This window comes from Erythrolamprus reginae, chromosome 9, assembly GCF_031021105.1.
Source record: "Erythrolamprus reginae isolate rEryReg1 chromosome 9, rEryReg1.hap1, whole genome shotgun sequence".
In the NCBI taxonomy this organism is placed as follows: domain Eukaryota; kingdom Metazoa; phylum Chordata; class Lepidosauria; order Squamata; family Dipsadidae; genus Erythrolamprus; species Erythrolamprus reginae.
In genome coordinates, this window is record NC_091958.1 from 48021554 (window position 1) to 48045064 (window position 23511).

At 42.8% G+C, this 23511-nt stretch overlaps 1 protein-coding gene across 1 annotated transcript in view; it reads left to right on the forward strand.

Annotated features, from left to right (window-relative positions):
* LOC139172230 (BOS complex subunit NOMO3-like) overlaps positions 1-23511 on the forward strand; it is a 62444-nt gene that overhangs the window by 29512 nt on the left and 9421 nt on the right. Inside the window, 11 exon segments of the mRNA XM_070761134.1 lie at positions 4099-4162; positions 5500-5595; positions 8104-8313; positions 10964-11046; positions 12801-12960; positions 15583-15709; positions 16363-16476; positions 17748-17875; positions 18031-18172; positions 20149-20232; positions 22648-22758. Coding sequence (XP_070617235.1) covers positions 4099-4162; positions 5500-5595; positions 8104-8313; positions 10964-11046; positions 12801-12960; positions 15583-15709; positions 16363-16476; positions 17748-17875; positions 18031-18172; positions 20149-20232; positions 22648-22758 — 1319 coding nt within the window.

Consider the following 23511-nt stretch of genomic DNA (forward strand, 5'->3'; position numbering starts at 1 on the left):
GAAACATTTAAATATGTTAAAGGGTTAAACAAAGTCCAGGAGGGAAGTGTTTTTAATAGGAAAGTGTAACACAAGAACAAGGGGACACAATCTGAAGTTAGTTGGGGGAAAGATCAAAAGCAACGTGAGAAAATATTATTTTACTGAAAGAGTAGTAGATCCTTGGAACAAACTTCCAGCAGACGTGGTTGGTAAACCCACAGTAACTGAATTTAAACATGCCTGGGATAAACATAGATCCATTGTAAGATAAAATACAGGAAGTAGTATAAGGGCAGACTAGATGGACCATGAGGTTTTTTTCTGCCGTCAGTCTTCTATGTTTCTATGTTTCTATTAATTCAGCAGATATTCTGGTTTAGGTGATAGAAAAAGAGAAAAAGTGAATTGATCTGTACATCGTTGAACTTGACTTGATGACTTCTGTTTAAGATGAGAGTTGACCAAAAAGGAGTGGTGGTCAAAAAGAAGACAAGGCAGAAGTCCTTCTGTTTATCTTAATCTCAAAGAAAAGGGGATGCAGGTTTCTGAGCTAACCTGGATTAGATTAATTATCGCGCAATGCAATACCTGGATGAACGAGCCATATTTAAGAACCGGAAAACAGCAGAAGAACCTGTGGGTTGAAATAGTTGGGAAATAGCGGTGAACCGCTTGGCTTCTTTTCAAAACCGAATGCTTTCAAGTTGCCAATGATCTGAAGGGAGGGAAGGGAGATTGTGGGAGCGTGGAAGACATCAAGGTCACCAGTGCAGCTGCTTGAGAAGGAGATGGAGCTCAGGAATCCTAAACTTGCCAAGTTTAAAGACCCTTGCACCCTTAACCTCTAACCCAGGGGTCTTCAAACCTGACAGCTTTAAGACTAGTGGACTTAGAAACATAGAAACATAGAAGTCTGACGGCAGAAAAAGACCTCATGGTCCATCTAGTCTGCCCTTATACTATTTTCTGTATTTTATCTTAGGATGGATCTATGTTTATCCCAGGCATGTTTAAATTCAGTTACTGTGGATTTATCTACCACGTCTGCTGGAAGTTTGTTCCAAGGATCTACTACTCTTTCAGTAAAATAATATTTTCTCATGTTGCTTTTGATCTTTCCCCCAACTAACTTCAGATTGTGTCCCCTTGTCCTTGTGTTCACTTTCCTATTAAAAACACTTCCCTCCTTATTTAACCCTTTAACATATTTATTTAACCCTTTAACATATTTAAATGTTTCGATCATGTATCCCCTTTTCCTTCCGTCCTCCAGACTATACAGATTGAGTTCATTAAGTCTTTCCTGATACGTTTTATGCTTAAGACCTTCCACCATTCTTGTAGCCCGTCTTTGGACCCGTTCAATTTTGTCAATATCTTTTTGTAGGTGAGGTCTCCAGAACTGAACACAGTATTCCAAATGTGGTCTCACCAGCATTCTATATAGCAGGATCATAATTCCCAGAATTCCTTCTCCAGTCATGCTAGCTCAGGAATCTTAAACCTGCCAACTTTAAAGACCCTTGCACCCCTAACCTCTAACCCAGGGGTCTTCAAACTTGACGGCTTTAAGACTTATGGACTTCAATTCCCAGAATTCTCCTCCAGTCATGCTAGATGGGGTAATCAGAAGGCAAAAACACCCCCATAACAAAAGGACGTCTCATTATTGGACAGTGTGGTCACCCAAGGGGGAAACCATTGTTTAAGCAGGCAAGGATTTGTGCGGGAAAACCAGACCTCTTTTGTTTCTTTACGACCTCCTGAGAATGTTTGCTTGTTAGTCGGACAGTTGACCCTGTCTTTGTATAGCCGACAAAACTCAAGAACCGGGTGGATTTCAGAAAAGGTTAGGGTAAAAATATACTGTATTTTTGGGAGTGTTAGACGCATCGGATTTTAGAGGAGGGAAACAAGGAAAAACGTATTCTGAACCAAAGGGTGCAGTAATGTATTATTTAATAAAATACCAATGTAGCAGAATACTTTTTAAAACCATGTACAGTGTTCCCTTGATTTCCGCGGGGGATGTGTTCTGAAACCGCCCGCGAAAGTCAAATTTCCGCGAAGTAGAGATGCGGAAGTAAATACACTATTTTTGGCTATGAATAGTATCACAAGCCTTCCCTTAACACTTTAAACCCCTAAACTGCAATTTCCCATTCCCTTAGCAACCATTTAGATTACTATTCACCATGTTTATTTATTAAAGTTTATTTTAAAAAATATTTATTAAAGGGGGAGGAAAGTTTGGCGATGACGTATGACGTCATCGGGCAGGAAAAACTGTGGTATAGGGAAAAAACCCGCAAAGTATTTTTTAATTAATATTTTTGAAAAACCGTGGTATAGCCGTTTCGCGAAGTTCGAACCCGCGAAAATCGAGGGACCACTGTATACCTTTTACAATCATGTACACTTTTTACAATCTTCAAACTTGACAGCTTTAAGACTAGTGGACTTCAACTCCCAGAATTCCTCCTCCAGTCATGCTAGCTCAGGAATCTTAAAGTTGCCAAGTTTGAAGACTCTTGCACCCCTAACCTCTAACCCAGGGGTCTTCAAACTTGACAGCTTTAAGACTAGTGGACTTCAATTCCCAGAATTCCTCCTCCAGTCATGCTATGTGGGATAATTAGAAGGCAAAAACACCCCCATTTTTGCAAAAACATTGGCTGTTTTTTGCTTGTTTTTTCACAAAAATTGGGGCATTTTTGCCTTCCCCAACATCCAGGAGCTCTCTGCAGGCTTCCCAGATCCTCTGTCCATCCCAGTTTTTGCAAAAACAGGCCCATTTTTTGCAAAAATTGGATTTAGGGGAGAGGCTTCAAGAGGGAAAAAATGGCTATACCCCTGGATTTTCACGGGTTCGAACTTCGTGAATATGCTATACCACGGTTTTTCAAAAAATATTAATTAAAAAGTACTTTGCGGGGTTTTTTCTATACCACGGTTTTTCCCGCCCGAAACTAATAATTTTTATAAATAAATAACAAAAAAAAATATTGTTAATAAATAACCTCTGTCGTCAGGCATGGGGGAATTGAAATATTCCCTTCCCCTAGGCGTATAAAATTTATGTATGGTATGACTGTATGTATGACTGATCTCTTAAATTGGGGGTTTTAGTTGTTGTTTTTTTAATATTAGATTTGTTTACATTGTCTTTTTACTGTTGTTAGCCGCCCCGAGTCTACGGAGAGGGGCGGCATACAAATCATCTAATAGATAGATAGATAGATAGATAGATAGATAGATAGATAGATAGATAGATAGATAGATAGATAGATAGATAGATAGATAGATAGATAGATGATAGATAGATAGATGATAGATAGATAGATAGATGATAGATAGATAGATAGATAGATAGATAGATAGATGATAGATAGATAGATAGATAGATAGATGATAGATAGATAGATAGATGATAGATAGATAGATAGATGATAGATAGATAGATAGATGATAGATAGATAGATAGATGATAGATAGATAGATAGATGATAGATAGATAGATAGATAGATAGATAGATAGATAGATAGATAGATAGATAGATAGATAGATAAATAAAGTTTATAAATATCAGGATCACTAAGTGTCTTATTCAATGATGAGTACCAGTAATAATGGTGAGTAAATAGTTGGTAAGGGAATGGGAAATGGCAATTTAGGGGTTTAAAGTGTTAAGGGAAGGCTTGTGATACTGTCCATAGGCAAAAATGGTGTATTTACTTCCGCATCTCTACTTCGCGGAAATTCGACTTCCGCAAGCGATCACGGAACGCATCCCCCGCAAAAGTCGAGGGAACACTGTATTCGCATTCATATCATTACTATAGGCTGAGAAAAACAATGTATAAGATGCACTGACATTTCCACCCTCTTTTTTTGGTGTGTGTGTGTGTGTGTCTTATATTCTGAAAAATATGATAAATCTCAAAAGCTGGGGAGGGGGGAACTGCCTGTTGAGGCAGAGTCTCGGGAGCATTTACTTTCCCACGGCCTCTACCTCTGCTGCATTTTTAAAAAAACTGGTCCAACTCCTTTGCCGGCTTATTCTGGGCTTGGAATGATTTTGAAATATGAGGCAATGTTTTCTTCATCCTCTTTAGGCGTGTATGAAGTAACACCCCGCTCCTGCCACCGATTTGAACACGAATATTACACCTATGACACGTAAGCATTGGCTGCCGATCAGTTTCCGGTCACAATTCAAAGTGTTGGTTATGACCTTTAAAGCCCTGCATGGCATTGGACCAGAGTACCTCCGGAACCGCCTGCTACCGCACGAATCCCAGCAACCGATAAGGTCCCACAGAGTGGGCCTTCTCCGGCTCCCGTCGACCAAACAATGTCGTTTGGCGGGCCCCAGGGGAAGAGCCTTCTCTGTGGCAGCCCCGGCCCTCTGGAATCAACTCCTCCCAGAGATTAGAACTGCCCCCACACTCCTTGTCTTTCGTAAATTACTCAAGACCCATCTATACCGCCAGGCATGGGGGAGTTGAGACACCTTTCCCCCAGGCTTTTTTATATTTATCTTTGGGTATGTATATGTTGTTTGCTTTTTTAAATATGATAGGGTTTTATGTGCTTTTTAATATTAGATTTGTTTTTGCTGGAATATTGTTTTTATTATTGTTGTGAGCCGCCCCGAGTCTTCGGAGAGGGGCGGCATACAAATCTAATAAATTGAATTGAATTGAATTGAATTGATGGGTGGTGGTGGTTTGGACGGGATCATCCGGCCCTCTGGAATCATCCATACTGCCCCCACCCTCCTCGCCTTCCGCAAGACTCATTTATGCCGCCCAGGTTTTGGGCCACTACACTGCCCACTGGCTGATAAATGTATTCTGAGCTAGTTGACTGAATTGGAATGAGAGTTTTTAAATTGGTTTTAGGTTTTTTAGATTATTTATTTACTTACTTACTTACTTACTTACTTACTTACTTACTTACTTACTTACTTACTTACTTACTTACTTATTTACTTATTTATTTATTTATTAGATTTGTATGCCGCCCCTCTCCGTAGACTCGCGGCGACTCACAACAGCAATAGAACAATTCATAACAAATCTAATAATTTAAAAACATTTTTAAAAACCCATTATTAATCAGAAATACATACAAACATACCATACATAAATTGTATAGGCCCGGGGGAGATATCTCAATTCCCCCATGCCTGGCGGCAAAGGTGGGTTTTAATTAATTGGATTTAGGATGCTATATTATTCCTTTATATGTTGTAAGCCGTCCTGAATCCTCAGAGAGGGACAGCATATAAATCCGATAACTAACTAGCTAGCTAGCTAACTAACTAACTAATTAACTAACAAACCTGTTGGTTATTTCTGTAACCTGTAGGGGTGTGGTTGTGACCCACTTAGGCTACAGGGGTTTCCTGACAAAATAAGGTTCATGGTTTCTTGTATCCAAACTCTGGTGTGAGCCAATCCTGAGTTAAGTTTTTTTTGTCATCCCGCTTTTGTTTTGGGTTATTTATCCAGGTCTGCTCCCAGTATCTTGACCTTGACTGCAATTCGTCACCACGTGCTCGGAACGATTACCACGGACAAACTGATGGATGTCATGGTTGCCATTCGGTAAGAGTCTGGTGGATTTCGGAAGGCTGTCCTCGAAATGTTTTTTTCAATTTGGGCCCAGCTTCGGTGGTTCTTGAATATAGACCAGGATGGAGGAATTGAGATATACAGTGGTACCTCTACTTAGGAACTTAATTCGTTCCTGGAGGACAGAAGGAAAAGGGGGGACATGATCGAAACATTTAAATATATTAAAGGGTTAAATAAGGTTCAGGAGGGAAGTGTTTTTAATAGGAAAGTGAACACAAGAACAAGGGGACACAATCTGAAGTTAGTTGGGGGAAAGATCAAAAGCAACATGAGAAAATATTATTTTACTGAAAGAGTAGTAGATCCTTGGAACAAACTTCCAGCAGACGTGGTAGATAAATCCACAGTAACTGAATTTAAACATGCCTGGGATAAACATATATCCATCCTAAGATAAAATACAGAAAATAGTATAAGGGCAGACTAGATGGACCATGAGGTCTTTTTCTGCCGTCAGACTTCTATGTTTCTATGTTTCTATGTTCCGTGACCAGGTTCGTAAGTAGAAAAGTTTGTAAGTAGAAGCAATTTTTTCCCATAGGAATCAATGTAAAAGCAAATAATGCATGCAAACCCATTAGGAAAGAAATAAAAGCTCGGAATTTGGGTGGGAGGAGGAGGAGGAGGAGGACAGTCGCTGCCGAAGGAAGAAGGTGAGGTGTGAGGAATAAAAAAAAATTCAAAAATATAAGGCTTAAAAAAGGGGGAGGGACTCTGAGGTAGCGAGGAGGAGCACACGCCTCCCATACACGGCGCCAGAGAGAGAAACCCAGGGGGAACGGCAGGAAACTAGCCAGGCCTTCGTGCCGCTCTCAAATTTCCTGGGAAATGTTTCCAGGCTCAGGTTCTTAAGTAGAAACTGGTTCTTAAGAAGAAGCAAAAAAATCTTGAACACCCGGTTCTTATCTAGAAAAGTTCTTAAGTAGAGGCTCCTCTTTGTTTAGGTAGAGCTACCACTGTATTCTGGTATCTTTATCTCTCTAGATGTCAAGCCTGTTTTCTTCATGCGATACAGTGCTTCTCAATTATTAATTATTAACTATTAACTTTTGTTAGGTCCCACAGAGAAGGCTCTTCCCCTGGGTCCCGCCAGACGACATTGTTTAGTCCAGTGATTTTCAACCTTTTTTGAGCCGCGGCACATTTTTTACATTTACAAAACCCTGGGGCAGATTGAGTGGGGGTGGGGGGCAGCTAAAAAAAGTTTGGACAAAAAAATTCTCTTTCTCTCTCTTCCTCCCCTTCACTCTTTCTCTCCCTTCCTCTTTCTCTCTCTCTCCATCCCTCTTTCTTTCTCTTCTTTCCTTCCTGTCTTTTTTGCTCTCTTTCTCTCTGCCTCCCTACCTCCCTCTATGTCTTTCTCTCTCTCTCCTTCCCTCTCTCTCTTTCTTTCTTTCGTTCTCTTGCTCTCTCTCTCTTTCTCTCTCTTTCTCTCTTTCTTTCTCTTGTTCTCTCTCTCTCTTGCTTTCTCTCTCTCTCTCTCTCTTGCTTTCTTTCTCTCTCTCTCTTTCTTGCTTTCTTTCTCTCTTGCTTTCTCTCTCTCTTGCTTTTTTTCTCTCTTGCTTTCTCTCTCTCTTGCTTTCTTTCTCTCTGAGCTTCGCGGCACATCTGACCATGTCTCGCGGCACACTTGTGTGCCACGGCACACTGGTTGAAAAACACTGGTTTAGTCGACGGGACCCGGAGAAGGCCAACTCTGTGGGACCTAACAGAAGTTAATAGAACCTAGGAGTGTCAGATGATAGCAGTCTTCCAATATCTCAGGGGTTGCCACAAAGAAGAGGGAGTCAACCTATTCTCCAAAGCACCTGAGGATAGAACAAGAAGCAGTGGGTGAAAACTAAACAAGGAGAGAAAACTTAGAACTAAGGAGAAAATTCCTGACAGTGAGAACAATTAATCTGTGGAACAGCTTGCCTCCAGAAGTTGTGAATGCTCCAACATTGGAGGTTTTTAAGCAGATGTTGGATAACCATTTGCCTTAAGTGGTGTAGGATTTCCTGCCTAAGCAGGGGGTTGGACTAGAAGACCTCCAAGGTCCCTTCCAATTCTGTTGTTGTTGTTGTTGTAGTAGTAGTAGTAGTAGTAGTAGTAGTAGTAGTAGTTGTTGTTGTTGTTGTTATTATTATTATTATTATTATTATTATTATTATTATTATTATTATTATGAGATTGCACAACCAGATTTTGTCCAGAATGGAATGGGTTCTGCTGAAGCAAGTGGGTTGGACTAGAAGATCTCTAAGGTCCTTTCCAACTCTGTTGTTGTTATTTTTATTGTTATTGTTATAATACATGTGGGGCAGGGTCATGAACTTTCAACTGGCTGGGGAAAACCTGGAAGCTTTCAGATTTGGGTTTCCTAGATGTTTCCAACATGAAATATCTAATAAAGTAGAACTTTGAGCAACTTCCAGCCTTGGAGTATTACTTCATTGGGCCGTTTGGAACCCTAACAGCAATATTTCCCCCTCTCAGGTCTTCAATCGACAGTGAACCTGACTTGGTGCTTGGGCCATTGAAATCCCAACAAGAGCTACGTCAAGAGCAGCAACGGGCTGAGATAGAAACCCGCCGGCAGGAGAGACAGAAGAAGGGATCAGATGAAGAAGGATCTAAGCCACCAGTTCAGGAAGTGGTGGAGGAGCTCTTGGGTCCATTCCACTATGACTTTTCCTATTGGGCAAGGTATGTTGCCCTTGTATTGAAGAAAACCCTCTTGTGGATTTGGTTGTTGATATTCTGCCTTTTACAATTTTTTTTACAAATATTATTATTTTTATTGTTATTATTTATTGGATTTGTATGCCGCCCCTCTCCGTAGGGTCGGGGCGGCTAACAACAATGATAAAAAACAGCATGTAACAATCCAATAATAAAACAACTAAAAACCCTTATTATAAAACCAAACATACACACAAACATACCATGCATAACTTGTAATGGCCTAGGGGGAAGGAATATCTTAACTCCCCCATGCCTGGCGGTATAAATGAGTCTTGAGTAGTTTACGAAAGACAGGGAGGGTGGGGGCAATTCTAATCTCCGGGGGGAGTTGGTTCCAGAGGGTCGGGGCCGCCACAGAGAAGGCTCTTCCCCTGGGGCCCGCCAAATGACATTGTTTAGTCGATGGGACCCGGAGAAGGCCAACTCTGTGGGACCTTATCGGTCGCTGGGATTCGTGCAGTAGCAGGCGGTTCAGGAGGTAATCTGGTCCGATGCCATGTAGGGCTTTAAAGGTCATGACCAACACTTTGAATTGTGACCGGAAACTGATCGGCAGCCAATGCAAGCCACGGAGTGTTGAGGAAACATGAGCGAATCTTGGAAGCCCCACGACGGCTCTCGCGGCTGCGTTCTGCACGATCTGAAGTTTCCGAACACTTTTCAGAGGTAGCCCCATGTAGAGAGCTGCTCAAAAAAATGAAGGGAACACTCAAAGAACACATCCTAGATCTGAATGAATGAAATTCTTTGTTTTGAGCAAAGTTGAATGTGCACAACAGCATGTGAAATGGATTGTCAATCAGTGTTGCTTCCTAAGTGGGCAGTTTGATTTCACAGAAGTTTGATTTACTTGGAGTTATATTGTGTTGTTTAAGTGTTCCCTTGCATTTTTTGAGCAGTGTATATTGAACATATCCAACAGAAATCTTTCTCCTGTTGTCCCCACAACAACCACAACCCTGTGAGAGAGTTGGGCTGAAAGAGAGAGAAAGTGACTGGCCCAAGGTCTCCTCAATTGGTTTAGGGGTGGGACTAGAACTCCCAGTCTCCTGCTAATTGACCCAAAGTCACCCAATTAATTTTCATGGATAAGGTTGGGACTAGAACTCACAGTCTCCTGCTAATTGACCCAAAGTCACCCAATTAATTTTCATGGATAAGGTTGGGACTAGAACTCACAGTCTCCTGTTAATTGGCCCAAAGTCACCCAATTAATTTTCATGGATAAGGTTGGGACTAGAACTCACAGTCTCCTGCTAATTGACCCAAAGTCACCCAATTAATATTCATAGCTAAGGTTGGGACTAGAACTCCTGCTGATTGGCCCAAAGTCACCCAATTAATTTTCATGGCCAAGGTTGGGACCAAGAACTCACAGTTTCCTGCTAATTGACCCAAAATCACACAGTTAACTTTCATAGCTAAGGTTGGGACTTGAACTCACTGTCGTCCAGTGATTGGCCCAAAGTCACCCAGTTAACTTTCACAGCTAAGGTGGGGCTAAACTCATGGTCTCTTACATTCATTGTCTCTGTTGATTGTGAAGGAGCTTCCCCAGAGCAGTTGAAATTGGGTTCCTTCAAATTGCCTTGGAATGACAGCTTAGACCCGCGATGATGAACCTATGGCATGCATGTACGTACATGACTTTGCCTGAGTGCGCGCACCTTTCAGTTTGGGCATGCATGCGCAATTTGGGCACTCCGTGTTCTGTCGGGCTCTCTGGTAGAATCCTCCCAAAAATTCACAGGTACAAATTTCAGACACACACACGTTTGAAAATTCAAAACAATGTTCTTTATAATGAAAATTCACTTAACCTAAGCCCTAAGCAAAGAGCACTCGTCTCCAAACAAACTGGTAATTTTTACAAGTCCCTTATCAGTTCTGAAATACTTCGCTTGCAGCTGTGAGGCAATTCACAGTCCTTCTTTCACAAAGTGAAACACACTTTGCTCTGGTTTAATTTCAAAGCGGGGAAAAATCAGCACACAAAAGGTCAAAGTTAGTAAAGCAGTCATGAAACACAACGATTAGATAATCCTCCACAATGGCCAAACCCACAGGCTGCTCTTTATAGCAGCCTCACTAATGACCACAGCCCCACCCAACCACAGGTGGCCTCATTTTCTTTGATAATAATCTCTCAGTTGTTGCTGCCTATGCATCGCTCTCCGCATGCGTGGCTATATCATTAACTCTTGTTCTGAATCCAAGGAGGAGAGAGATAATTGATCTCCTTCTGAGCTGTCTGCCACACTCTCCTCCTCCCTGTCACTCATGTCTTCTTGGTCAGAGGAGCCTTCATCATCAGATTCCACCGGGGGCAAAACAGGCCTGCAGCATGTGGGTGTCTCCCCCACATCCACAGTCCTTGGAGCAGGAGCTGGGCCAGAGCTAACCACAACACTCCACCATCACTGGTTTTATAGTAAACCTGGTATGAGGCTCCAAATGCTGTTGCCATTTAAATTTGGGGGGCTATGCAATTTCAAAGGTAATGAATAAACTCATGTTCACCAGCTATGAATTTAGGAGTTGTACAACAAGTCTTTGGAAATTTTGGATTCAATAGTCTTAAAGGCCTACCTTCTCATTGTGTGATTTGTAGATCTGGAGAGAAAATCACAGTGACGCCATCCTCTAAAGAGCTTCTTTTCTACCCTCCTTCCATCGAAACTGTGGTCAGCAGTGGTAAGTCTTGGCAGTCATTCTGCAGTATTTTCAAAACACCAACAAACATACCACAAATATAGGAGCTCCTACCACTCTTGTCAGAAGTTTCCAGTGAAAAAACTTTACAAATCTTATCGTGCAAGAAAATATATGTTTATATTTCATATTAAAACTTTCTCTTTTGTTCTTATAAACTTGGCATTTTAATAATACAGTGGTACCTCATGATACGAACCCCTCGCCATACGAACAACCTGAGATACGAACCCGGGTTTTGGAAATTTTTTGCCTCTTCTTCCGAACGTTTTCCGTCTTACGAACCCGCCCCCGCCGCCCGGCTGTTGCTTTTTGAAACAGCCAGGAGGCTTCCCAGCGTCCGAAGTTCGGCAAAAGTTCGGGTTCGGGAGGCCGCCGAGAAGCCCCGCCGCCTAGCTGTCGCTTTTTGAAACAGCTGGGGGCTTCCCAGCGTCCTCCTGCACCCGAACGCCAAACCCAAACTTCCGGGTTCGGCGTTCGGGAGGCCACCGAGAAGCCCCCCGGCTGTTTCAAAAGGTGACAGCTGGGCGGTGGGGCTTCTCGGCGGCCTCCCAAACGCCAAACCCGGAAGTTCGGCAAAAGTTCGGGTTCGGGTGGCCACTGAGAAGCCCTGCTGCCCAGCTTTCACTTTTTGAAACAGCCGGGGGGCTTCCCAGCGTCCGAAGTTCGGCAAAAGTTCGGGTTCGGGAGGCCACCGAGAAGCCCCGCCGCCTAGCTGTCGCTTTTTGAAACAGCTGGGGGCTTCCCAGCGTCCTCCTGAACCCGAACGCCAAACCCAAACTTCCGGGTTCGGCGTTCGGGAGGCCACCGAGAAGCCCCCCGGCTGTTTCAAAAGGTGACAGCTGGGCGGCGGGGCTTCTCGGCGGCCTCCCGAACGCCAAACCCGGAAGTTCGGCAAAAGTTCGGGTTTGGGTGGCCACTGAGAAGCCCTGCTGCCCAGCTTTCACTTTTTGAAACAGCCGGGGGGCTTTTCAGTGTCCTCCTGAACCCGAACGCCAAACCCGAACTTCCGGGTTCGGCATTCGGGAGGCCGCCGAGAAGCCCCCCGGCTGTTTCAAAAGGTGAAAGCCGGGCAGCGGGGCTTCTCGGCGGCCACCCAAACCTGAACTTTTGCCAAACTTCATTTTCTTTCTCTTATATATTGTTCCTCTGGTATGCAATTCTTCCCTCCTGGGAATCTAGGCTATATTCCACCTGCAACTACAGCTCCCAGCATCCCTCTACTTCGGCCAAGCTGTCCGTAAGGCAATTGGAACTGTAGTTCAACGCTTGTAGGAGAAGAGCAGGCAGAGCCAAGAGGTGGAATCAAGCGAGTAATTACTGTATTTTTCAGAATATAAGACACTCCGAAGTATAAGAAGCACGTAGTTTTTGGGGAGGAAAACAAGGGGGTTGTGGAAAATCTGCCTCTGCCACCCAGCAATTTGCCTTCTTGCAGCAAACAGCCTGTTTCACTTTCAGCACAGCCTGATTAACACAAGCAGCTGATTGTCGGTTGGATTGTTCTCCCGGCAATCAGCTGTTTCGGGCTGCAGGGATTGCCGTAGCTTATTGCCATCTCCCCGCGCCTCATTTTCGGCCTCCACATCTAGCGCAACGCCCCTCTTCTCCCCAATGAACTTTCAGTGTGTTTCAACAGTAAGTGAAGCTTAGTAATTCTTATTTGACACTCTTATTAGTGCCTGCCGTAGGTTTTTACTGCTCCACCGCCATCGTTCTCTCTGCCTTTGTTTCAGAGAGCTGCCCTGGGAAGATGATAGAGATACACGGCAAAGCAGGCCTTTTCCTGGAAGGACAGATCCACCCCGAATTGGAGGGGGTTGAGATAATAATTTCTGAAAAAGGAGCGCCTTCCCCCCTGATTACGGTCTTCACGGATGATAAAGGATCCTACAGGTAAATTTGTATTTGTATTTATTAGATTTGTATGCCGCCCCTCTCCGAAGACTCGGGGCGGCTAACAACAATTTTTTAAAAAAGACAATGTGAACAAATCTAATATTAAAAATAATCTTAACCCACCCACCCCCAATTTAAACAACCAATCATACATGCAAGCATACCATGTATAAATTCTATAAGCCTAGGGGGAAGGGAAAATTTCAATTCCCCCATGCCTGACGACAGAGGTGGGTTTTAAGGAGCTTGCGAAAGGCAAGGAGGGTGGGGGCAACTCTGATATCTGGGGGGAGCTGGTTCCAGAGGGTCGGGGCCGCCACAGAGAAGGTTCTTCTCCTGGGTCCCGCCAAACGACTTTGTTTAGTTGACGGGACCCGGAGAAGGCCAACTCTGTGGGACCTAACTGGTTGTTGGGATTCGTGCGGCAGAAGGCGGTCCCGGAGATGTTCTGGTCCGATGCCATGAAGGGCTTTATAGGTCATAATCAACACTTTGAATTGTGACCGGAAATTGATCGGCAACCAATGCAGACTGCGGAGTGTTGGTGTAACATGGGCATATTTGGGGAAGCCCATGATTGCTCTCGCAGCTGCATTCTGCACGACCTGAAGTTTCCGAACACTTTTCAAAGGTAGCCCCATGTAGAGAGCGTTACAGTAGTCGAACCTCGAGGTGATGAGGGCATGAGTGACTGTGAGCAGTGAGTCCCGGTCCAGATAGGGTCGCAACTGGTGCACCAGGCGAACCTGGGCAAACGCTCCCCTCGCCACAGCTGAAAGGTGTTTGTCTAATGTGAGCTGAGGATCGAGGAGGACGCCCAAGTGGACGGACGAGGACTTGCTGTAGCTGGGCCTAAATCCTGTTTGGAGCGGTTTGCCCAAACTAGTAGCAACCTACCAGTGATGTCACGATGACATCATGGAGCCAGTTCTGTGGGTGCCGGTGTGTGGTTGGTGCCACCATCTTTTTTTTTTTGTGTTGGATTTTTTTTTGGGGGGGGGTGTTTGGCACTCTGTATGTGTCGCCATCTTGTTTTCAGCTGTTTTGGGAGGGGGATTTTTTATTTTTATTTTTCGGCACCGTATATAGAGCCGGGGTGGCGCAGCAGGTAGAGTGCTGTACTGCAGGCCACTGAAGCTGACTGTAGATCTGAAGGTCAGTGGTTCAAATCTCATCACCGGCTCAAGGTTGACTCAGCCTTCCATCCTTCCGAGGTGGGTAAAATGAGGACCCGGATTGTGGGGGCAATAGGCTGGCTCTGTTAAAAAGTGCTATTGCTAACATGTTGTAAGCTGCCCTGAGTTTAAGGAGAAGGGCGGCATAAAAATCCAATGAATGAATGAATGAATGAATGAATGAATGAATGAGTACAGGGGGTGGACAAAAAAATGGAACCACTTGACTTTTTGGCATAATGTTTGAACATGTTCAAATCAACAAAAACTTTACATATTTTAATGTTTTTTTAAAAAATTCTGTTATTTGATATGGTTTTTTAAACTACCTTTTTTTTAAACAGAAATTTATAGAAATTGTTTATAACCTTCTAGAAATGGCAGAGCTCTCAGACTTTCAAAGAGGCCCAATTGTTGGCGCTCGAATGGCAGGCGCTAGTGTAACAGAAAGGGCCCAAATATTTGGCGTTTCAAGAGATAACGTCTCAAAAGTCATGACTGCTTTTGAAAGAGAAGGGAAAACCTCCTCAGCCAAGCACAGGTCTGGTCGAAAGTCGAAGTTGTCTGAGAGAGACCGTCGGACTCTAAAGTGAATTGTTAGAGCGGATCGCAAGACCGCAGCTCCTAAAATCACTGCATAGCTCAATAGACACGTACAGAACCCAGTTTCCACAAAAACTGTTCGAAGGGAGCTTCACAAATCTGGAGGATTTTCAAGGTGTTTCCATTTCTTTGTCCACCCCCTGTACTTACAAAGTGCTGAAGGAAGCGAACTTAGAACTCCCTCACATGCTACTTCCGGCACGCGTGCGCTAGTTTCACCATCACAGGATTAGGAAGTCCCACAGAGTGGGTCTTCTCCGGGTCCCGTCAAACAAGCAATGTCGCTTGGCGGGACCCAGAGGAAGAGCCTTCTCTGTGGCGGCCCCGACCCTCTGGAACCAACTCCCCCCAGAGATTAGAATTGCCCCCACCCTCCTTGCCTTTCGTAAGCTGCTTAAAACCCACCTCTGCCGCCAGGCATGGGGGAACCAAGATACACTTTCCCCCTAGGCTTCTACAATTTTATGCATGGTATGTTTGTATGTATGATTGGTTTTTATATAATGGGTTTTTAACTGTTTTTTTTAGTATTGGATTTTGTTGTACTGTTTTACTGCTGTTGTTAGCCGCCCCGAGTCTGCGGAGAGGGGCGGCATACAAATCCAATAAATAATAGTAGTAATAATAATAACAACAACAACAACAACAACAATAATAATAATAATAATAATAATAATAATAATAATAATAAAGATCTCACCGGGAAGACTTTTGGGGAAATTGTGTTGCCTGCCTCACGATGGTTTTTTTTGGATAGCTGTTTCCTCCCTCCTCAGTTGAGAATTCTCTGCTTTGTCTTCCTCTTTCCCAACCCTGCCCTCCCCCCCCCGTGCCCCCAAAGTGTGGGACCGCTTCACAGTGACCTGGAATACACCGTGACCGCTCAGAAAGAAGGCTTCATTTTGAGCGCTGTGGAGGAGACCGTTGGAGATTTCAAAGCTTTTGCTCTTGCTGGGGTTACTTTTGAGGTAAATCTTGTCCAGATCTGAGGAAAACCTTGCTTGCCTTTCCCCCCTCCTGCTTCAAATCAAATCAAATTTTAAATATCTATATCTGTATCTATATATGTCTGTCTGTTTTATATTACATATCTTACAGGAAGAATCCCCAGGTTCAAATCCCGGTAAGGGTACGGCTAGCTGATGAAAGCAAAATAGCTTGAAATAGATCTATACCAGTCTCCCTTCCTTTTTCGTTATTAGCAAAAAAAAAAATGTTACACATATAGAAATATAGTTTGTCGCCATCTATAAAAAATTAACTGCCGTGGGTATGGCCCCCAGAGGCGCCAAGAAGTAAATAAAGGAGCAGTATGCTTCCTTTCCTTTTCCTTCCTCCCTTCCTCCCTTCCCTTCCTTCCTCCCTTCCTTCCTTCCTTCCTTCCTTCCTTCTTTCTTTCTTTTTTTCTTTCTTTCCCTTCCTCCCTCCCTCCCTTCTTTCTTTCTTTCATTCTTTCTTTTCCTTCCTTCCTCCCTCCTTTCTTTCTTTCTTTCTTTTCCTTCCTTCCTCCCTCTCTCCCTCCCTCCCTTCTTTCTTTCTTTTTAATCCTTTAATCTGGAACCGCTTAGGTTGCCCTGAGCCAACTTTGATAGCCTGTCGCTTACGTTTTTCGTTTGGACAGATTAAATCTGAAGATGGTCATCCCCTTGCAGGAGTTCTCCTTTCGCTCAGCGGTGGTACCTTTCGCTCCAACCTCCTGACTCAGGATAACGGCATGCTGACTTTCGCCAACTTGGTATGGCTTTTATATGTGTAGTTTTGACTCGGTCATCAAAGGGTGGGGAAAATCCACCAGTTGCTTCTCCTTCTGAAAGGTTGACCCAGGCGGTCATGACCTCCAGCCAGATAGATTTTTAAGTTAGGAGATGGTGAAAAGTAGCAATATTCATTCATTCATTCATTCATTCATTCATTCATTCATTCAAAAATTGGATTGTGCAGAACTTGATGCTTTAACTTTAAAATTAAAAAACAAAGAAGACTCCGATTATTATGAAACATGGAACTCATTTTATGATTGGTTTAAGAGGAGAAATAGAAGTTTAAATTAAAATACAATACAGTGTTCCCTCGATTTTCGCGGATTCAAACTTCGCGAAAAGTCTATACCACGGTTTTTCAAAAAATATTAATTAAAAAATACTTCGGGTGTTTTTCCCCCTATACCACGGTTTTTCCCACCTGATGACGTCATATGTCATCGCCAAACTTTCGTCCGCCTTTAATAAATATTTTTTTTAATAAACTTTAATAAATAAACATGGTGAATAATGATCTAAATGGTTGCTAAGGGAATGGGAAATTGCACTTTAGGGGTTTAAAGTGTTAAGGGAAGGTTTGTGATACTTTTCATAGCCAAAAATAGTGTATTTACTTCCGCATCTCTACTTTGCGGAAATTCGACTTTCGCGGGCGGTCTCGGAACGCATCCCCCGTGGAAATCGAGGGAACACTGTAATAACAATGTGTTAAGATATGTATTTATTGACAGAAAAATGAGATATGATGTATATACAACTGTTTTTGTGGAGACAAAATCTTTATGTAACTAAATTAATTAACAAAGAGTGTACAGAAGGCTGTTAAAAAAACAACAACAACAAAGAAGATATTGATAACCAAAAAGAACAATAGTGAATGCCGATGGTTTTTACTCACCAGAAAATAATTTGATATCAGAAAAGATTGTAAATTTCCTCCTCTCAAGAGAATATTGATGAGATATTTTTTTAATGTTATTTGTATTTTTGTAATTGTATTTTTGTAATTGTTTGTTGTACATTTTCGTATTTTTCTCGTTTTGATTTTGATGTTCATGTTTTTGTGTTTTCTTTCGTTTTTTTGTGTATTGCAAATATTGCAAATATACAAATGTATATACGTTTTTGATTATACTTTTTAACACAATTTAATAAAAAATATATTTTTAAAAAACACCTCCCTGATTCTGCGGTGTAAATAGGTTAGGAGGGGAATAATAATCAACAGATGGTTCTCCTTTCGCAGAGTCCTGGGCAGTACTACTTCAAGCCAATGATGAAAGAATTTCGCTTTGAACCTTCATCCCAGATGATTGAAGTTCAGGAAGGCCAGAATCTTAAAATCTCCATCGTTGGTTACCGTACGGCTTACAGGTCAGTGAACGTGAGCTTCTGCCAGTTCAGGGCTCAAAGTCAAGCGTAAAGCTGAACTCAATGTCTCCTGGTTTCTAGACCAGCACCTTAACCACCGCACCAAGTTTTGAATTCAAGGGTGTTACCTGAGCCTTACCTTCCTCTCTTTTCTCCAGCTGCTACGGCACCGTTGCTTCTCTGAACGGGGAACCCGAGCAAGGGATTGCGGTGGAAGCAGTAGGACAGGGGGAGTGTGCCATCTACGGAGAAGACACTGTCACCGATGAAGAGGGGAGATTCCGGCTGCGGGGTCTGCTGGTGAGTCTCTTAAAAATAGCAAGCGAACACTTTTCTCATACGACGCATATAATCTCACCTGCGGTAAGAAACTCAATTGCACAAATGTGGCAAAAAGATCAGACCCCACCTGAAAATGGTATGTCTGTATGTATGTTTGGTTTTTATAATAATGGGCTTTAAATTGTTTTTAGTATTGGATTATTATTGTATGCTGTCTTGTTATTGCTGTTAGCAGCCCCGAGTCTCCGGAGAGTGGTGGCATACAAATCAAATCTAATCTAAATAAATAAATAAACAAACAAATAAACAAATAAATAAATAAATAATTTCCGCTTTATATATGGTCTGTATGAGATGTATGATTGTTTTTTATATTAAGGGTTTTAAATTGTTTTAATGTATTGGATTTGTACTGTTTCTTGTTGTGAGCCGCTCTGAGTCTTCGGAGAGGGGCAGCATACAAATCTAATTAATAATAATAATAATAATAATAATAATAATAATAATAATAAATAATAATAATTATGGAAAAAATCTATAGATGCGCGGAAATTGACGAAATGACGAACACAATCAAGGGAATAAAAAGTAAAGAAAACAAATGGATCTGGAATAAAAACAAAACATAACAATAGAGAGCATCAGTGTATGTATACATTGCTCAAAAAAATAAAGGGAACACTTAAAAAACAGAATATAATCAAACTTCTGTGAAATCAAACTGTCCACTTAGGAAGCAACACTGATTGACAGTCAATTTCACATGCTGTTGTGCAAATGGAATATTCAATAATATTTCATTCATTCAGGTCTAGGATGTGTTATTTAAGTGTTCCCTTTATTTTTTTCAGCAGTATAGATAAAAACAAGCATTTTATAATAATATAATAATAATAATACTATATTGATAAATGAAAAAAAGATTTATGATTAATTACTATACTCTATAGCAGTGTTTCCCAACCGTGGCAACTTGAAGATATTTGGACTTCAACTCCCAGAATTCCCCAGCCAGCAAATGTTGGATGGGGAATTGTGGGAGTTGAAGTCCAGATATCTTCAAGCTGCCAAGGTTGGGAAACACTGCTCTATAGAATCATGTTTGTTTCACATATGCGAATGTACATAGTTTAATATAACACAAAGTGTAAGAAATGGCAAATATAAAATGTAATAGATATGGATTATGACCTGTTTTAACAACGTATATATGACAAAATGTGGATTTGTAGATTAGCATCAGGGGAATCCAGCAACTTAACATTGTGTTCAACAGAATGCAGCTGTGAGAGCAATCATGGGCCTCCCAAGGCATGCCCATGTTACACCAACACTCCGCAGTCTGCATTGGTTGCGGATCAATTTCCGGTCACAATTCAAAGTGTTGGTTATGACCTATAAAGCCCTTCATGGCATCGGACCAGAATATCTCCGGGATCGCCTTCTGCCGCACGAATCCCAGCGACCGGTTAGGTCCCACAGAGTTGGCCTTCTCCGGGTCCCGTCGACTAAGCAATGTCGTTTGGCGGGACCCAGGAGAAGAGCCTTCTCTGTGGCGGCCCCGACCCTCTGGAACCAGCTCCCCCCAGATATCAGGGTTGCCCCCACCCTCCTTGCCTTTCGCAAGCTCCTTAAAACCCACCTCTGTTGTCAGGCATGGGGGAATTGAAATTTTCCCTTCCCCCTAGGCTTATAGAATTTATACATGGTATGCTTGTATGTATGAGTGGTTCTTTAAATTGGGGTTTTTAAGATTGTCTTTTAATATTAGATTTGTTTACATTGTCCTTTTATATTGTTGTTAGCCACCCCGAGTCTTCGGAGAGGGGTGGCATACAAATAAATAAATAAAGTAAGTAAGTAAGTAAGTAAGTTGTGATGCAGTTTTAAGTCCTGGCTGGTGCGAAAGCCGTTGTGTACATCCTTGTGACAATGCTTAACCTTGGGAATGTTAATCTGTGTTGTTGTTTTTCCTTAATTTCATACATAAAAAGCCGTCCTGCCTGTATCACATTCAACTGAAAGCCGAGGGCAATGACCACATCGAAAGAGCTCTCCCACAGTATTCTGCTATTCAGGTATTCTGTTCTTTTTATAAATTGATGGAGGAACGGAATGGGTGACTGAGTGAGTGAATGAATGGGTTTAGGAAATCATCATCGCTGTTCAAAAGAACGTTCCAGAAGTACAGCACAGAGCAAGTAGGATGCTTGGCTGCATAGCTAGAGGTATAACAAGCAGGAAGAGGGAGATTATGATCCCACTATATAGAATGCTGGTGAGACCACATTTGGAATACTGTGTTCAGTTCTGGAGACCTCACCTACAAAAAGATATTGACAAAATTGAACGGGTCCAAAGACGGGCTACAAGAATGGTGGAAGGTCTTAAGCATAAAACGTATCAGGAAAGACTTCATGAACTCAATCTGTATAGTCTGGAGGACAGAAGGAAAAGGGGGGACATGATCGAAACATTTAAATATATTAAAGGGTTAAATAAGGTCCAGGAGGGAAGTGTTTTTAATAGGAAAGTGAACACAAGAACAAGGGGACACAATCTGAAGTTAGTTGGGGGAAAGATCAAAAGCAACATGAGAAAATATTATTTTACTGAAAGAGTAGTAGATCCTTGGAACAAACTTCCAGCAGATGTGGTAGATAAATCCACAGTAACTGAATTTAAACATGCCTGGGATAAACATATATCCATCCTAAGATAAAATACAGAAAATAGTATAAGGGCAGACTAGATGGACCATGAGGTCTTTTTCTGCCGTCAGTCTTCTATGTTTCTATGTTTCAGTTACAGGTCGTTCTGAACTTAAAACTGCTCGCTTAGCAATCATTTCAATTACCACGGCCCTTCCAAAAGAGATATAATTTCCATTTTTCAGACTCAATACCAATAGTAATAGCATTTAGACTTATACAGTGGTACCTCTACCTAAGAGCGATGAACTTTTCTAGACAAGAACCGGGCGTTCAAGAATTTTTTTTGCCTCTTCTCAAGAACCATTTTCCACTTAAAAACCCAAGCCTCTGAAACTGTAACTGGAAAAGGCAGGGAGAAGCCTCTGTGGGGCCTCTCTAGGGATCTCCTGGAAGGAAACAGGTCCGGAAAAGGCGGGGAGAAGCCTCTGTGGGGCCTCTCTAGGTATCTCCTGGAAGGAAACAGGTCTGGAAAAGGCAGGGAGAAGCCTCCGTGGGGCCTCTCTAGGGATCTCCTGGAAGGAAACAGGTCTGGAAAAGGCAGGGAGAAGCCTCCGTGGGGCCTCTCTAGGGATCTCCTGGGAGGAAACAGGTCTGGAAAAGACAGGGAGAAGCCTCCGTGGGGCCTCTCTAGGGATCTCCTGGAAGGAAACAGGTCCGGAAAAGGCAGGGAGAAGCCTCCCTGGGGCCTCTCTAGGAATCTCCTGGGAGGAAACAGGTCCGGAAAAAGCAGGGAGAAGCCTCCGTGGGGCCTTTCTAGGAATTTCCTGGGAGGAAACAGGTCCGGAAAAGGCAGGGAGAAGCCTCCGTGGGGCCTCTCTAGAAATCTCCTGGGAGGAAACAGGGCCTCCACCCTCCCTGTGGAGGGGGTGTTTGCAGGAGACAATTAGTTCATTTGGGTGAAGATCTGTTCCTGCATTCATGCCAATTATGGTCTGTTATAGTGTGGAGTTTGAAAGATATTGGCTTGGCTGCTCTCAAACCCTGATAAAGGTCTGTAATTGGGAAAGATAAAAACATAGAAGATTGACGGCAGAAAAAGACCTCGTGGTCCATCTAGTCTGCCCTTATACTATTTCCTATATTTTATCTTAAGATGGATCTATGTTTATCCCAGGCATGTTTAAATTCAGTTACTGTGGATTTACCAACCACGTCTGCTGGAAGTTTGTTCCAAGCATCTACGACTCTTTCAGTCAAATAATATTTTCTCACGTTGCTTCTGATCTTCCCCCCAATTAACCTCAGATGGTGCCCCCTTGTTCTTGGATTCACTTTCCTATTAAAAACACTTCCCTCCTGAACCTTATTTAACCCTTTGACATCTTTAAATGTTTCGATCATGTCCCCCCTTTTCCTTCTGTCCTCCAGACTATACAGATTGAGTTCATGAAGTCTTTCCTGATACGTTTTATGCTTAAGACCTTCCACCATTCTTGTAGCCCGTCTTTGGATCCGTTCAATTTTATCCGTATCTTTTTGTAGGTGAGGTCTCCAGAACTGGACACAGTATTATTCCAAATGTGCTCTCCCCAACCCTCTATACAGATCTTGAAAAACTGTTGTCTGGAAAGGAACTCATTGACTCATTGTAAATTAAATAAAAGGGGTTTTATTGGGACGGGCATTTCCCCCACAAACCGCCAAGGAGTTGAGATACTCTTTCTGATTGCAAACCTGGTGAGGCGAGTGCAACCTGACCGGGGTTCCTCTTCTCGTGAGTCTTTCCCCTTCTTGACCCATAATCCTTTCTCCCTTCCCCTTTCCTCCCCCAAATTGTAGGTCGGCAGCGATGACGTTGACAATGTGAACATTGTGGCTTTTCGCCAAATCAACCAATTTGATCTGAGTGGAAATGTGATCACCCCTTCCGAGTACCTCCCTACTTTATGGGTGAGTTAAGTACGAGTGGAATTGTCTAGGGTTTTTTCCCCCAAAGTGTAGAAAGGACAAAAAAAATAATAACACTGAACTAAACTGGGAATAAATATATTCAGCTATTTGCTGCATGGGAGCATTCACTGAACTTGCTAATTGCTACTAGAGATTGGAAGGAAAAATATGAAGTTTCTTTAAGGAGCTGCGGTTAGCTATAGCTAGCATAGGGGTCGGCAACCCACAGCTCTGGAGCCACATGTGGCTCTTTCATCCCTCTGCTGTGGCTCTCTGTCGCCAGTCGGCTCCATAACTGATGGGGTTTTCCATTAGGACAAGTAGAGGAAAAAGGATGCTGTGCTAGGAGGAGTCTATGGTGGGGGAACCAGTTTTCCAGTCGTATGAGGAAGGATGTCACTCTAGGAGGAGACTCTATAGTGGAGGGAATCAGATTTCAAGTTGGATGAGGAAGGATGCCACGCTAGGAGGAGACTCTATGGTGGGGGAACCAGACTACCAGTTAGCAGAGGGAAAAGGATGCCACGCTAGGAGGAGTCTCTATGGTGGGGGGGGAAATCAGATTTCCAGTCGGATGAGGAAGGATGTCACTCTAGGAGGAGACTCTATAGTGGAGGGAATCAGATTTCAGGTTGGATGAGGAAGGATGCCATGCTAGGAGGAAACTCTATGGTGGGGGAACCAGATTTCCAGTCGGATGAGGAAGGATATCACTCTAGGAGGAGACTCTATAGTGGAGGGAATCAGATTTCA